Raw genomic sequence first — 16,830 nt, forward strand, 5'->3', positions numbered from 1 at the left:
TTCAAAGTGGGTTTACAACCACTTTAAGGGTCAGATCTCAGCTTTCAGTGGCCTCTTGCTTCTCATTTATAGATGAGAGCTTTCATACAGGAGATTATGTTTCTCCTGTGCAATCTACATGGTCTCTGTGGGACCATAACCTGGTTTTGTCAACTCTTAAGAAACTGCCGTTTGAACCTATCAGGGATATTCCTCTCCCCGTTCTTATAAACTCAACAGGAGTTTATAAGAACGGTTGAGTGACCCGTTTTCAGCAGAGTGGGGACTGAAGTCCGCTCTCTGCTGACGTCACAGAGTCGGTCTAGGCTCCGCGTCATCAGGACCATGGAGTCAGGAACCACGTAGATCCCTGGACCGACACCTGGCTCAGACTCTCAGCGAGCCACTGAGAGCCGGAGCCGTCCGCTTCCGCCCCCTCCACAGCCCAGCGCTCTAATGAGGAGGGGGAAGGGCAGAGAGCTGCTGACTGACAGTCACCAATTCTCAGCTCGGGGAGCTGTGAGAACCGAGCGATTGGCAGTGTTCGATCGCTCGATTCTCAGTGTAGAGGTGCCGGGGGACAGATGCTGCATCCATCTAAACAAGTATAAATCTGCAATAACCCTAATTCCCCTAATTCCCATATTTCTCTTTTAAGTCTGATTGCTAGTTCTTTAGGAAATTAACCTGTTTGCTGACTTTTTATTATTATTATTATTATTATTAGTAGCATTAATAATTTATTAGGAGCACTTTTTGCCTTTTATTTTATTTTGTGGATGATTTGAGGTCAGCGGTCACTTTTAGCTGCTGCCCCCTCTATAAAAATGATTTTTTTTTTGCGCTGCAAAGTTCCCTTTAAAAAAATAGGCTTTTGTTTCAGGGATAGTATTTTTGGATTTAAACAAAGTGGTATATTGTTTTTTTTATTATATGTTGACGGGACTTTTATTTTAGGTTGAATTTTTTCTACAAGGCTTCCAGATAAAAAAAGTTTTTTTTTTTTTGGCGTGGTATTTCAGTGTTTATATTTATTTTAAGTGTTTTATTTTATGTTAATAGAGCCTTTTTAAGGTATAGGTTGCTCAAAGTGGAGCGTTCACTTATTACTGACCATGTGTTCTTGAAGTTGCCTTTTGTTCATAGTACACCGCTGCATTGTTTGAAAGAAAAAAAAAAAAAACAAGTGCATGAACAGTGAGCAACCAAACCACCGCAAATTATTTTACTGTGTGACACCTATGTCCGTAGATACGATTTAGACATTCACCTGTTAGGCCTATTATCCTTGTATCCTTTCTGCTGTCCAGTTTTATATTTTATTATCTATTCATTACTGTAATAAAATACCTGCCTGTACTGAGTCTCTAGTACTTTTTGTAAATTTTCCTTAATGAGAATAAAATGGTGAGTTTTTTTTTTTTTTAGGTCACACGGTATTTGCGCATAATTTTTTTAAACACAAGTTTTTGGAAAAATATACAATTTAATGAATTTTACTGCACACAAACACGATATAATAACTAACTGCTGGTTAGTTTTACATTGTTGTATCATCTGCATTTTTTAATTCTTAATAATATCTGATATAACTTGACCACTGGCTGGCTGGACAGTTTTTCATTGGAAGGAACAGGGACAGCCACAGCAAACACTTGGCCAATTTATATCTTCCAGTCAAAAGGGGATATTCTACTATATGATTTTCACAAACAATCATATAGTAGAATATCCCCTCTTGACTGGAAGATATACTCATAATTGTTTTCTAATAGATCCCAGATCTCTCAGTAAAGAGTACCTAGTACTGCTAAACATCCCTTGTGATCGCAATAAAAGTGAGAAAAAAAATGTAAATGGACAGTGTAATTTTTTTTAAATATAATAAATAATAAGGATTTTTTTAAATAGTGCCCCTGCCCCCCATGATCGCACCCAAAGGCGAACGCATATGTAGGTTGTGCACACATATGTAAACGGTGTTCGTATCAGACATGAGTATTGCCGTGAACGTTTTTGAGGAATAATTCTAGCACCAGATCTCATATGTAACTCTAAGGCCTAGTACACACGGACGGACAATCCGATGAAAACAGTCCGCCGGACCGTTTTCATCGGACATGTCCGCTGCCGGATTTTGGTCTGATTTGTGTACACACCATCAGACCAAAATCCCCGCGGACAGCGAACGCGGTGACGTGGTCGCGACATGGCCGCGACGATGACACGGCGACGTGGGCGACCCTGGAAGGTCAATGCTTCCACGCATGCGTCGAATCACTTCGACGCATGCGAGGGCTTTCGGCCGAGCGGACATGTCCGGTGAGTCGTACAGACGACCGAACATGTCCGACGGACAGGCTTCCAGCGGACATGTTTCATATTTTCAACATTTGTCCGCTGGAAACCTGTCCGCTAGGCCGTGAATCCAGTCCGGTCGGCCATACAGACGACCGAACATGTCCGCGGAAACTGGTCCGCGGACCAGTTTCAGCAGACATGTTCGGTCGTGTGTACGAGGCCTGACTTTGTAACATGTATAGGCTTTTTTCAAAACGTTGCCCATGGAGATTTTTAGGTACCGTAGTTTGGCGCTGTTCTATGGGCGTACATAATTTTAACCACTTCAGCCCCAGAAGAATTTACCCCCTTCCTGACCAGAGCACTTTTCGCGATTCGGCACTGCATCGTTTTAACTGACAATTGAGCGACAATTTTGAAAAAAAAAAGCAATATTTGTTACTTTTGCTATAATAAATTTCCCCCCAAAAATATATAAAAAAACTAATTTCTTTCAGTTTAGGCCAATATGTATTCTTCTACGTATTTTTGGCAAAAAAAATTGCAATAAGCGTATATTGATTGGTTTGCGCAAAAGTTATAGCGTCTAAAAAATAGGGAATAGATTTATGGCATTTTTTTAATATATTTTTTTATTAGTAATAGCGGCAATCTGCGATTTTTTTTATCGTGACTGCGACTTTATTGTGGACACATCGGACACTTTTGACACCATTGTCATTTATACAGCGATCAGTGCTATAAAACTGAACTGATTACTGTGTAAATGACTCTGGCAGGGAAGGGATTAAACACTAGGGGGCAATCAAGGGGTTAAGTGTGTCCTAGGGAGTGATTGTAACTGTGGGGCTGGTCACATGACAAAGATCACTGCTCCCGATGACAGGGAGCAGTAGATCGCTGTCATGTTGCTAGGCAGAACAGGGAAATGCCTTGTTTACATAGGCATCTCCCCATTCTGCTACTCCGTGACATGATCGTGGGCACCCGGCGGAAATCGAACCAGCGGGCACGCTGATGGAGCATGTGGCAGGCGCGCATGCGCACGCCGACTATGCCGCGATATAAATGCGATGTACAGGTACGTTGCTTTGCGCAGCTGTGCCATTCTGCCGACGTATATCGGCGTGGGCCGGTCAGCAAGTGGTTAAACTGTGACATGTTAGGTATTATTTATATTTTACAGAACAATGGGTATTATATTGCGTTTGTGTGCAGTAAAATTCATTAAATTGTATGTTTTTCCAAAATTATGTGTTTGAAAAACCCAATCGCAAATACCGTGTGACATAAAAAATGGTAAAACCCACCATTTTTTTTTTGTAGGGCCTCTGCTCAAATATATATATTTGAGCAGAGTCCGTGCCCATCCATTCCTCACCTTCTTGTCCTGCATAGGTCCAGACTCAGGAGGAGGAGAAGAAGAAGAAGGAGGAGAAGACAGCGGCCCCAGCGACTCACACTTTCCAGTGCTCATCTCCCCTGCGCTCCTGCCGCCATGTTCAGTGTTTCCCGGCGCACTGTGATTGGGTGTATGGGGGTCATGTGCGGAGGCGGGACTTTAGGAGCAAACGCGATCGCGAACAGGCCAGCCCCACGCCGCACATGACCCCCATACGCTCAGCCACAGGGTGCTGGACACTGAACATGGCGGATGGAGCTCAGGGTAGAAGGGAGCCAGTAGTGACACTACTGGCACGAAATTTCGCCCCCCTAAATGTTGCGCCCGGGGCCACGGCCCCCCCTGCACCCCCCACGCTATGCCACTGAGTTGCACTCTTAGTAAAAGAGATGAAGCTTTGCAAAGAATACCCAATCACATGCAAGGAAAAAAAAAAAGTTTTTTGCTTGCATGTGATTGGATGATGGAAGTCAGCAGAACTTCCCCTCATTTACTAAGGTCTGGAGCAAATGCCCTTGCAGAGTGTACAGTCTATTTGCCTTTGGCAAATCAACCCAATTGTGATTTTGCACATAGATCCATTTTAGGCCTGCATTAAAGAAAATAATAAGAACACTATAGTCCGCTTTTATTCGACTGCAGGAATAAATACTTATTACAGATATTTTTTTTCTTAGATTTTACAGACACTGAATCATCCAGCAATTTTTGTTTTTGTAAATTTCAGGACAGTTGGCAGTCAGAGCCAAGTAATGGTTGTAGGACAAAACAGAGCAATTTTCCTCTAATTAGACCAGAGAGAAATCAATTGTATCCAACACAAACACAGAGAACAGGCCGGTATATCTGGAACCTGATGTGAGTGTCAGGTAAAGAAGCAGACTATTATAATAACGATTAAGTAGCCACCTTTATCATTTTTACAAGCTGTTGTGACCATTAAATTGCGCTTATGCCACGTACACACAACCGTTTTTAATGTCATGGAAAAAACAACGTTTTTCTCGACGTGATTCAAGTCAAGCCTGTCTTGCCTACACACGATCGTGAAAGAAAAAATGCTCAATCAAAGCGCGGTGACGTACAACGCGTATGGATGGCGCCACCCTTGGGGCTGCTTTTGCTGATTTTGTGTTAGTAAAAGTTTGGTGAGAGACGATTCGCCCTTTTCAGTCTTCGTGCTTTTCAGTCTGTTACAGCGTGACGAATGCGCTATCTCCATTGCAAAACGCTAGTTTTACCAAAACGAGCGCTCCCGTCTCATAACTTGCTTCTGAGCATGCGCGTTTTTTTCCCGTGGTTAAAGTCTACACAGGACCATTTTTCACAAAGTGAAAAACGGCGACGTGAAAAACGACACAAAAAATTAGCGCATGTTCTAAATTTGAATTGCCCATTTTTCACGTCGAGAAAAATGCTCTGGAGCCTACACATGACGTTTTAATGACCAATTTAAAAAATTGCATTTTTTTCATCATGAAAAACGGTCGTGTGTACGCGGCATTAGGATTTGATATACAATCACACAATAATTACCGTATTTTCCGGTGTATAAGATGACTTTCTGGATGCAAAAAAATGCATCAAAAGTCGGGGGTAGTCTTATATGCCGGGTATGGTCTCCGTGCTGCTGCGAGCGTCAATGGTTTAAAAGACGCTCCTTCTCCTCAGTGTGTTCTGTGATAGGAGGAACACAAATCTTCCCAGCAGCGCCTCTGTTCTGTGTTCCGCCTATCACAGATGCCTTCTCATCCTCGGACGAGATGAGAAGACGTCCGTGATAGGCGGAACAAGGAAAAGAGGCGCTGCTGGGAAGATTTGTGTTCCGCCTAACACAGGACAGTCTGAGGAGAAGGCGCGTCTTTTAAATCCTTGACGCTCGCAGCACGGAGACTGTCACCGCACCGCCTGGCCTGCTATTCAGAAAAAAAAGTGAGTACCGTAAATGCACCGTTTGCAGTGATGGCACAGAGAGGGGGCAAGTGATGGCACAGAGAGGGGGCAAGTGATGGCACAGTGAGCAAGTGATGACACAGAGAGGGGGCAAGTGATGGCACAGAAAGGGGGCAAGTGATGGCACAGAAAGGAGGCAAGTGATGGCACAGAGAGGGGGCAAGTGATGGCACATAAAGGGGGCAAGTGATGGCACAGAAAGGAGGCAAGTGATGGCACAGAGAGGGGGCAAGTGATGGCACAGTGGGCAAGTGATGACACAGAGAGGGGGCAAGTGATGGCACAGAAAGGGGGCAAGTGATGGCACAGAAAGGAGGCAAGTGATGGCACAGAGAGGGGGCAAGTGATGGCACAGTGAGCAAGTGATGACACAGAGAGGGGGCAAGTGATGGCACAGAAAGGGGGCAAGTGATGGCACAGAGAGGGGGCAAGTGATGGCACAGAGAGGGGGCAAGTGATGGCACAGTGAGCAAGTGATGGCACAGAGAGGGGGCAAGTGATGGCACAGAGAGGGGGCAAGTGATGGCACAGTGAGGCATGTAATGTAATGGCACAGTGAGATTTGAAAAAGCCTGTTTCTGTCAGCGGTTCCGGCTACCCCTCAGCTTCCAGAAAGACTGGTAAGAAGGGGGTAGTCTTATATGGCGAGTATATCCCAAAACCAACAATTTTCCTGGAAAATTAGGGGGTCGTCTTATATGCCCAGTCGTCTTATACGCCGGAAAATACGGTACTGATATTAGGCATTTACATTTCACATACTGATTTATTACTGGCTTACAAAAGGAGTGACATTAGACCAGGGGTGTCCAAACTTTTTTCAAAGAGGGTCAGATTTGATGAAGTGAACATGCATGTGGCCGACTATTTTGCCTGATATTCTTTAAACCATTAAAATTCGGTCTAAGTGTGTTCGTCTGAGCACTAATACACCGCACAACAAGAATTCTCTCACCTTTGTGGCTGTGTGTGGTGAAGAGACGAGCTTGGGTGTGTTATTTGGATATACTGTATATATTTCTTTTGTGGCCCCAATTAATCCCAGAGCGCTGCTCAGGACTAAAGATGAGTTTGGGTGCGTTATTTGGATATTCCTTATTTATCAGCGTATAACACGCATGGGCTTACCATTGCCATGAATTCCGCCTCACCATTGGCATAATTGCAGCATTACCAGTGCCATAAGTGCAGCCTTACCTGTGCCATGAGTGCAGCCTTATCTGTGCCATGAGTGCAGCCTTACATGTGCCATGAATGCAGCCTTACATGTGCCATGAATGCAGCCTTACCATTGCAACCAATGCAGCCTCACATGTGCCATTAATGCAGCCTTACCATAGCCATCTGTGCAGACTGATCGATGCCCGTCTCCAACCTCGGAGGGCAGAGGGAGGGGGGCAGGATGAGTGCCGACAGAGTACAAACAGGAGAACCTCTTGTTTACTCTGTGGCCTCTTTAATACAAAGTCCCGCCTCCTATGATAGACAGAACAGTCGTCCAATGGCATCCCAGGAGACGGGACTTCCAATACAGACGCTGTTGAGTAAACAGGAAATTCTCTTCATGTAATCTGAGAGCGCTCGTCCTGCCCCCTCCATGTCTCCTCCAAGGCAGCGCTGATAAATACAGTATATATCTTTTGTGGCCCTGGGGGCCACAAACAATATATATATATCCAAATCCCCAGGGGGCCGTATTAAATCAACAGGGGGGCCACATTCGGCCCATGGGCCGGACTTTGGACATGCCTGCATTAGACATATTGGGGTTGATTTACCAAAGCTGGCCATGCACTGTACCAGAAAGAAATCCAACAGATTCCTTTTAAATTTGGCAAACAGGTAGTTTTTCTCCTTCACTGATGTGCGCTCATGAGGCTGCACTGATGGGCACTGGTAGGCTGCACTGATGAGCATTGATAGGTGGCACTGATGGGCACTGATTGGTGGCCACTGATGAGGCTGCACTGATAGGTGGCAGTGGCACTGATGAGCATTTGTAGTTGGCACTAGTGAGCACTGATGAGGCTGCACTGATAGTTGGCACTGATAAGCACTGATAGGTGGCATTGATGGGCACTGATTGGCAGCACTGGTGGACACTTTTGGGACTTCACTGATAGATGTCCCTTTAATACAAGCCAGTTATCAGCTTTCTTCGTTTCTCCTAATGCTGGCAACGTAAGAAAAAAAAGGTGATAACTGGCATGTGATCTGTGATCAGCTGTCATTGGACACAGCTTATCACGTGGTAAAGGGCCGCTATGATTGGGCCTTTACCATAGACTGATCAGCTGAGCCTTTCAGACTCTGCGATCAGAGCCCGCCTGGAAGCGTGATCACTTTCCTGGGAGGACATTTATTGACGTAAGCATGTGCTTGGATATAGAGCACACGACAACGGGTTTCAGCTGAATTCTAGGTATGTTTTTTTTTTTTTTGCATACTTACATCGGTCAAACTTGAACCAATTTACTTTAAGTATATGTATTCCATAACTGACCAATTCCTGTGGAAGCTAAATATCACTGTAGTAGCTGTCGCTACTACCGTCATCCTTGCTGATCCTGTGCCAAGCACCTGCTCTGCTGCATAGCAACTATAGGCGTTCTCTAATTGGACAGCACCCCATTCTCTCAATTTCATCCAATCAGTGGGTACTTTTCATTCATTAAGAAAATACAAAGTCTTCTCTGAATGGCGACTTCTCCAAGTGTGATTTTTACACCTCATGCGACATGAGCTCCTAATGTCGGAGCGTTTGTCAGACAAGTGTGAACCCGGCCTCAGAGAATGGGGCAGATTCAGGTACCTGCGCGCCTAGTTACGGCGGCGCAGCGTATTGTATTTACGCTACGCCGACGCAACTTACAGGAGCAAGTGTAGTATTCACAAAGCACTTGCTTCATAAGTTGTGGCGGCGTAGCGTAAATGGGGCCGGCGTAAGCCCGCGTAATTCAAATGTGGAAGGGGGGGCGTGTTTTATGCCAATATGTGATGACCTGACGTGATTGACGTGATTTACGAACGGCGCATGCGCCGTCTGTGTACATATCCCAGTGTGCATTGCTTCAAATGACGTCGCAAGGATGTCATTGGTTTCGACGTGAACGTAACTTACCTCCAGCCCTATTCGCGAACGAGTTACGAAAAACGGCGCAAACAATTCAAATTTCGAAGCGGGAACGACGTCCATACTTAACATTGGCTGCGCCACCTAATAGCAGGAGCAACGTTACGCCGAAAACGACTTACACAAACAACGTAAAAAACTACCGCCGGGTGCACGTGCGTTTGTGAATCTGCGTAACTAGGCAATTTGCATAATCTACGCCAAAAACGACGGGAGCGCCACCTAGCGGCCAGCGTGAGAATGCACCCTAAGATACGACGGCGTAAGAGACTTATGCCAGTCGTATCTTAGGCTAATGTCGGCCTATCTTGCTGTCTGAATACAGAAAGAAGATACGCCGGCGCAGATTTGAATTTACGCGGCGTATCTATAGATACGCCGGCGTAAATTCTCTCTGAATCTGCCCCAGTGTTCCTAATCTCAGCTCATCACCTGTATAGAAGACACCTGGGAGCCAGAAATCTTGTTGATTGATAGGGGATCAAATACTTTTTTCACTCATTAAACTGCAAATCAATTTATAACTTTTTTGAAATGTGTTTTTCTGGATATTTCTGTTACATCGTTACATAGTAGGTGAGGTTGAAAAAAGTCCATCAAGTCCAACCTATGTGTATGATTATATGTCAGTATTACATTGTATATCCCTGTATGTTGTGGTCATTCAGGTGCTTATATAATAGATTCTTGAAACCATCTATGCCCCCCCTCTGAGACCACCGCCTGTGGAAGGGAATTCCACATCCTTGCCGCTCTTACAGTAAAGAACCCTCTACGTAGTTTAAGGTTAAACCTCTTTTCATCTAAATTTAATGAGTGGCCACGTGTCCTGTTAAACTCCCGAAAAAGTTTTATCCCTATTGTGGGGTCACCAGTACAGTATTTGTAAATTGAAATCATATCCCCTCTCAAGCGTCTCTTCTCCAGAGAGAATAAGTTCAGTGCTCGCAACCTTTCCTCATAACTAATATCCCCCAGTCTCTTTATTAGTTTTGTTGCCCTTCTTTGCATTCACTCCATTTCCAGTACATCCTTCCTGAGGACTGGTGCCCAGAGCTGGACAGTATACTCCAGGTGCGGTCGGACCAGAGTCTTGTAGAGTGGGAGAATTATCATTTTATCTCTGGAGTTTATCCCCTTTTTAATGCATGCCAATATTCTGTTTGCTTTGTTATTATTCTGTCTCTCACTATTAAAATTTACCTACAATTAAAATTATAGACTGATCATTTCTTTGTCAGTGGGCAAATGTACAAAACCAGCAGGGGATCAAATCCTTTTGCGGATACACATCCCTTGAAGGACCTTGGAGGGGACTTGTACTCCCGCATTGCAGTTTGGCATGTCCAACATGATTTGTGATGACCAATTTATGTTCTCATGGAAGGAAATATCAAATGTGAAAACTACAAAACATACACTATCTGATATGTCTCGGATATAACAGTGATGTTTTTGCACTTTGTATTTGAAAAAAAAATGTAAATAAGAAGTATATGTGTACTGTGCTACGTGCTAGAGGTTATGGAATTTTGTTCAGCCAGACATGATTAGGGCCCCTTTCACATGGGTGCCTCCATGAATCGGAATCTGCTTGCTCAGTGGGAAATCTCTCTGCTGATCCTCGCTGAGAAATCGGATGATAGGTCCCTGTCCGCTCTGGTATGCAGAGTGGATATGGACACAGTCCCGCTCTCCTCTATGGGGCAATTGGATGGAAACAGACCACCTGTCTAACAGAGAGGAAGAGAGAGATCTTGTGTTCCTGCTACTCAGGAACACAGATCTCTCTCTTCCTCCAGTTAAGCCACCCCCACACAGTTAGAAATCACTTTTTGATCACCCCTGATGTTAACCCCTTCCCTGCCAGTGTCATTTATTCAGTGGCAGTGCATTTTTCTTTAGCACTGATCACTGTATTAGTGTCACTGGTTCACAAAAAGCGTCACTTAGTGTCATATTTGTCCCCCGCAATGTCGCAGTGCCGCTAAAAATTGCTGATCACCGCCATTACTAGTGATATATATATATATATATATATATAGCTATCAAAAAAGTCCCTAAATCTATCCCATAGTTGTAGACGTGATGGCCAAGATCCCCGAAGAACTTACGGCGGCGTATCTATTGATGCGTAAGTTCTACAATGCGCCGGCGTATCTTTGTTTTGTATCCACAAAGCAAGATACGCCTGAACGTGGGCTCGATCCGACTGACGTACGTCTTAGTACGCTGTCGGATCTAAGGTGCATATTTACGCTGGCCGCTAGGTGGCGCTTCCATTGATTTCTGTGTAGAGTATGCAAATTAGCTAGATACGCCAATTCTCAGAACGTACGTTCGCCCGGCGCATTTTTTTACGTCGTTTGCGTAAGGCTTTTTCCCGGCGTATAGTTACCCCTGCTCTATGAGGCGTACGCAATGTTAAGTATGGACGTCGGGCCAGCGTCGAATTTTCCGTCGTTTACGTAAAACGTTCGCGAATAGGGCTTTGCGTAAATTACGTTCACGTCGTCTAGGCATTGAGTGGGCGTAATTTAATTTGAAAATTCGGCTTGATAATGACAATGCGCGTGCATGCGCCGTTCGAAAAAAGCGTCATTTACGTGGGGTCAAGCTTAGTTTACATAAAACACGCCCCCTGTTCTTAATGTTCTTAATTTGATTTAAGCGCGCTTACGTCGGCACATTTACGCTACGCCACCTCTCAAAGTTGCGACGGCATAGCGTAACTACGATACGCTATGCCCGCTTAATTTTATGCCTATCTACGTGGATCTGGCCCAATAACCTTTGCCCAAACCAATCAATATACGTTTATTGGGATTTTTTTCAAAAGATATTTAGCAAAATGCATATTTGCCTAAATTGATGAAGAAATTTGATTTTTTTAATTTTTTAATTGTATATGTTTTATAGCAGAAAATTATTTATTTATTTTCAAAATGTATGCTTTTTTTTTGTAGCGCAAAAAATAAAAACCGCAGAGGTGATCAAATAAAACCAAAATAAATCTCTATTTGTGGGGAAAAAAGGACAGCAATTTTATTTGGGTACAGCGTTGCGCAATTGTCAGTGAAAGTAACGCAGTGCTGTTTCACAAAAAAATGGCCTGGTCATTAAAGGGGTAAAACCTTTCCAGGGCTGAAGTGGTTAATGCTGTGTGTATCCCCCGCCTGGGGAACGTCACCTCTCTAATTGTCCTAAAGACTATTATCACCAGGACAGAAATCCAACATTTTACAGTTGTCACTAAGATGTGGAAGGAAATTGCTCTAATAGGACCCAGACCACAAATCTGATGTTTATAAGTTGGAATGAATTCACTTAACAAGAACTGCGACAATTTTCTGCAATACCTGCATTCCGCATGCTCATCCCCTAATTATCTTTTTTATTTCCACTGACATCTGGACTGTTGTGCTGCATGATTTGTCACTTCAGGTCAATATACAGCAGTGATGGCAAACCTTGGCACCCCAGATGTTTTGGAACTACATTTCTCAAGATGCTCAGCTACACTGCAGAGTATATGCACATCATGGGAAATGTAGATCCAAAACAGGGGGCACTTTTGGAAAGCACAATTGTTAATCTAGGGGGAGGGGACTGTTAAATGTATTAGCGGATTTAGATACATGAACAAGAACACTGTACTATATTTTTTTGGCAGTGACAACTTATCTGCCCTTTTTGAGAGAAAGTCCAGAAAAGTTGAGCCCACGGATTTTTAGCTTGAAAATCACCCTGAGGATTTTTTTATTTATTATTATTACATTTGACCCCGATGTCTAAACGCTGTTATAAATGTCATTGTTGGTACATCTGATTAACGTGGCTAGGGTTTGTGTATTTCAAAAGTGGAAGTGTACTGAACCCCCTTCGCTAGGTCGATGGTTTGCTACAATTGAGGGGACCCAAGTGATGGAAAAACGGAAAATTGTATACTCACCTTTCCGTAATTTTCCTTTCCTGACGCATCTTCATGGCAGCACACACTGGGTTGTGACTCCGCCCCCACAACCTGACAGGATTGGTTAGCTATAAATTTGAAGGGGAGACGCCCCGCACCATTCTCTGTATATATCATCATAAAACAATAGGGCGGGCATCTGTGTGCTGCCATGAAGATGCGTCAGGAAAGGAAAATTACGGAAAGGTGAGTATACAATTTTCCGTTTTCCTGACGCATTCATGGCAGCACACACTGGGAAATAACTCGCCAGTCGGGAGGGTGCAAGAAAACAGTAATATTTATTCTCTATAGCGCTGAGGAATTGGCTCTAAGAACAGATCTGCCAAAGTCGACGGTAGCCAGGAGAGCAGAATCCACTCTGTAGTGAGAAATTAAGATGTGTTGGGAAGACCAAGTTGCTGCTCTACCTATGGTTTCCGGTGAAATCCCGCAAAATGCTGCCCAAGAAGTGGCCACTGCTCCTGTCGAATGAGCCCTAATGCTCTTTAGGAGTCGTAAGTTGCTGGATGGAATAGGTCTCCGCGATAGCACTAACAACCAAGAGGTAATGGTACGGGAGGTAGCTGGCTGACCTCGTCTGCTCCCGTGTGGGATAATTAAGACAGAATCCGTCTTCCTGAGATGTAGCTGTGAAGTAACTGGAGATGGTAGACTTGACATCCTAGTCATGGGACTCGCCCCTCTCATTAGTAAAAGATGGAAGGACGATGTCCTGGTTATAATGAAAGGAGGAAGTTACCCTTGGATAAAAATGGTCTGAGGGCTTCAGAACCACTCTGTCAGGGGAGAACACTAAATAGGGGTTCCGTAGCCATAAGTGCTTGTATCTCCGACGTCCTCTTAGCTGAGGTGATCGCAATACGGGAAGCCATCTTCAGAGCTAGGTTCCACGGTGAGACTAAGTTGAATGGAGAAAAGGGTGGATTGGACAGGGCCTCGAGTACTACACAGAGATCCCCTTTTGGAAAGGCTGGCCTCCTAGGTGGTCTGATCTTACGCAGGCCCTGAGGAACAGAGTGACCGGATGATGAAGAGCCCATCTAGTACCCGTCATGCTGAAAGGGCGGATACTTGCACCTTCAGGGTACCCGGGCCCGGGCCCTTGTTAAGCCCTGACTGAAGAAATTCAAGAATTTGAGATGGGATTCCAATCTCTTTGCTGCGACGACACGAACCTCTCCCAGATCCTAGTATAGGTGACATCAGTGGAGCTCCTTAGAGCTTGTAATAAGGTTGATATTACCTCCTGAGAGTATCCTAGTTCCCCTAACCTAGCCCTCTCAACTTCCAAGCTGGCAAATGCAGCTTCTCTGGGCTGGATGGAAGAATTGCCTCTGATGTATGAGATCCCAGGTTACTGGAAGATGTATTGGAGGCCGCGTACCTAGTTGTAGCAGGGTCGTAAACCATGGCCTCCTCGGTCGTAACGGTATTAGTACAATAACCGTGGCTGAGGACCTCCGAAGTCGGGACAGGAATCTTGTAATCCGAGAAGTTGGAAGAAAAATGTACCCCAGCTCGAAGCTCCATGGAAGAGCTAGGCAGTTTGTCCCTTCGGCTGATGGAAAGTGAGCTCTGGACAGGAACCTCTGACACTTGGAGTTCTTTGGCGTGGCCGCTAGGTCGACTTCTGGTATTCCACAAGTTTTCGTAAGAATGGAGAATACCTGTTGGTTCAGGGACCATTCGTTGTTTGAAAGTGTCTCTCGGCTTAGGTAGTTGGCCAACGAATTCTGTGTTGCCGGGACATACACTGCCCATAGATCTAACAGGTGCACTTGTGCCCTTTCCAATATGGGCAAGCTTCCTCTTGAAGCGTGCGACTCCTGATGCCCCCCTGTATCTGGATACATGACACCGCTACTTGTTGTCCATCCTGATCAGGACACTCTTCCCCTCTAGAAGAGGCGCAATGGCCAGGAGAGCCTGAAAGGCTGCTCTGAGCTCTAAAATATTTGACACTATGCCCTGAGCCCGAAAGTGCCACTGTCCTTGGGCTACTTGGTCTAGATAGTGTGGACCCCATCCCCCCTGGCTGGCGTTCGATGTTACTACTTCTGGACTTGGGGGAACTATTGGAATGGACTCCCTGAGGTTGGACGGGTGTGTCCACCACCATACTAATTGCTTTACCCAGTTCGGGATGTGAATGGTTTGGAGTATTGACGTTCCATTCCACTGCCTGAGAAAGGAGTTCTGTAAGACTTGCATGTGTCACAGGGGCCACTGTATCAAAGGTATGGATGCTGACATGGACCCCCGGGTACTGAGGCAGGCTCTGACAGTAGACGTCTGGATGATAGCAGATTCTGTACCTTCTGGAGTAAGGGCTTCAGCCTCTCTTGAGGGAGTTGCACCCGGTACAACCTGGTATATTATTCTGCCCCTAGGAACACCCTGACTTGCTGAATGCTCTGGGTGCTGAGGCGATGCCGAATGGGGGGCACCAAAATTGGAAATGAGATTAATAGATTGAGAACCGAAGGGACCTCTGGAAGGCGGGATGATCGGGACGTGAAGGTAAACGTCCGAAAAATCTAGGAGATAGCATCCAGTCTCCCACGTCCACTGTCAACAAAATGGACTGAAGGCTTTTCCAATCTGAGGGCCTCTATTTTGATCGTCTGTTGAACCTCTTTAGGTCCAGGACTGGACGTAGATCCCCTGTTTTTTTTTTTTTTGTACCAGAAATAAAGGGGAATAAAACCCCCTCCCTTTCTGGTGTGGAGGTACTTGGTAGGCTGGAATGTGTTCCCTGGCAATGTGCCCATGAATTTCCAATTGTGACCGGTCTTGATAGAGGATAGTGTCCATGAATCTGTTATACGAGTTGCCCATATCCGAGCGAATCTCGAGTCTGGTGCCCACCTGAGCTGGGTGGGCAGACGGACCCTCAAAAAGGACTTCTGCTGTTCCCCGGCTGTGATAGCCTTGGCTTACTGTAAATACATGGAGGGTCGAGTATTCCAGTCCCTCCTAAATTTCCTGCCGGGACGGTAGGATCTAGCATCCCTGTACTTGACAGGAAGATCGCGTCTGTAAGCGGGGCCCTTCTGGGGCTCTGGTCTCCTATCGGAGGGAATCAGCCCGGATTTTCCCCCGGTAACCTTGGAGATGACCAAGTCCATCTTTGTGCCAAATACACTTGAGCCGCCATATGGAGTTTTGCACCAGTAGATTTTGATGCTGTCTCCGCTATCCAGGGTCTCAGCCATAAGGCTCTTCCCAGTCATGAAGTCGCCCCCTCAGGAGCCGTAAGCCAACTTAATTTCCCTGTAGGGAGGAGAATATCTTCCCCTGGTCGGCTCCTTCTAGAATGGAATTCTCAATGTTAGCCGCCCATGCAGCGATAGTTTTAGCTACTGCCGCCGTGGTGATAGCCGGCCTACTAGCGTCTCCTGTCGTGGAGCAGGCTTTCTTCAGTTCTATATTGATTTTACGATCAAGAACGTCCCGGATGGTAACTGCATCTTCAATCGGTAGAGAAACGTCTCTAGCGAGTCGCATTAAAGATGAATCGACCGTAGTTGCATTGATCAAAGAATTGATCCTAGACTCCCACAAGGGGTACAATCTGCAAACTTGTTGCTCATACTGGGCCGCTTATGCGATCTCCCCCACTCATCCTTTATGAGGTTTTCCAGCTCTTTGATGAAGGGAAATGATTCAGGGCCCCCTTTTCAGCACCAGGAAATATTTCTGAACCTTCAGAGGTTCTGCCATAACCCCTTCCCAGCCGATCGCTTCCTCGACTGAATGGGCAAATGGTTCAACTAAAGAAGAGACAGTCCGACGCCTGCTCACACTCCTCATTCTTAGAGAGGGTTTTTGCAGCCTGGCGTAACGGCCGGGTGCTGGGCGATGTGCTTGGGGAAGGATCGCCCACAATTGATCCCTGTGCGATTCTCCTAGGAGCTTAGTATATACTCTGGCCTCTGAATCCTTGGTTACTTCAATGAAGCACGAGCGGCAGGCCAATTCCCCTGGCAAGGCTGGCGCCCCGCATATTTGGCAAACATTTGCTGTGGTGCGGGTAAGATAGCTCCATCTGGGATGAAGGTAATTGTCTGCGGTGGGACCGACTAT

The 16,830-nt window shown here is 45.5% G+C and overlaps 1 protein-coding gene across 2 annotated transcripts in view; it reads right to left on the reverse strand.

The window, feature by feature from the left end:
* The window catches only part of VSTM5 (V-set and transmembrane domain containing 5), a 117,753-nt gene that overhangs the window by 4,817 nt on the left and 96,106 nt on the right, over positions 1-16,830 (reverse strand). Inside the window, exon 4 of one of the 2 annotated variants that reach the window (XM_040340150.1) lies at positions 1,094-1,132. The exons of the other annotated variant lie outside the window; for it this stretch is intronic. Coding sequence (XP_040196084.1) covers positions 1,094-1,132 — 39 coding nt within the window. The remainder of the gene's footprint in view (positions 1-1,093; positions 1,133-16,830) is intronic. 2 annotated transcript variants of the gene reach the window in all.

Source organism: Rana temporaria, chromosome 2, assembly GCF_905171775.1.
Source record: "Rana temporaria chromosome 2, aRanTem1.1, whole genome shotgun sequence".
Lineage (NCBI taxonomy): Eukaryota > Metazoa > Chordata > Amphibia > Anura > Ranidae > Rana > Rana temporaria.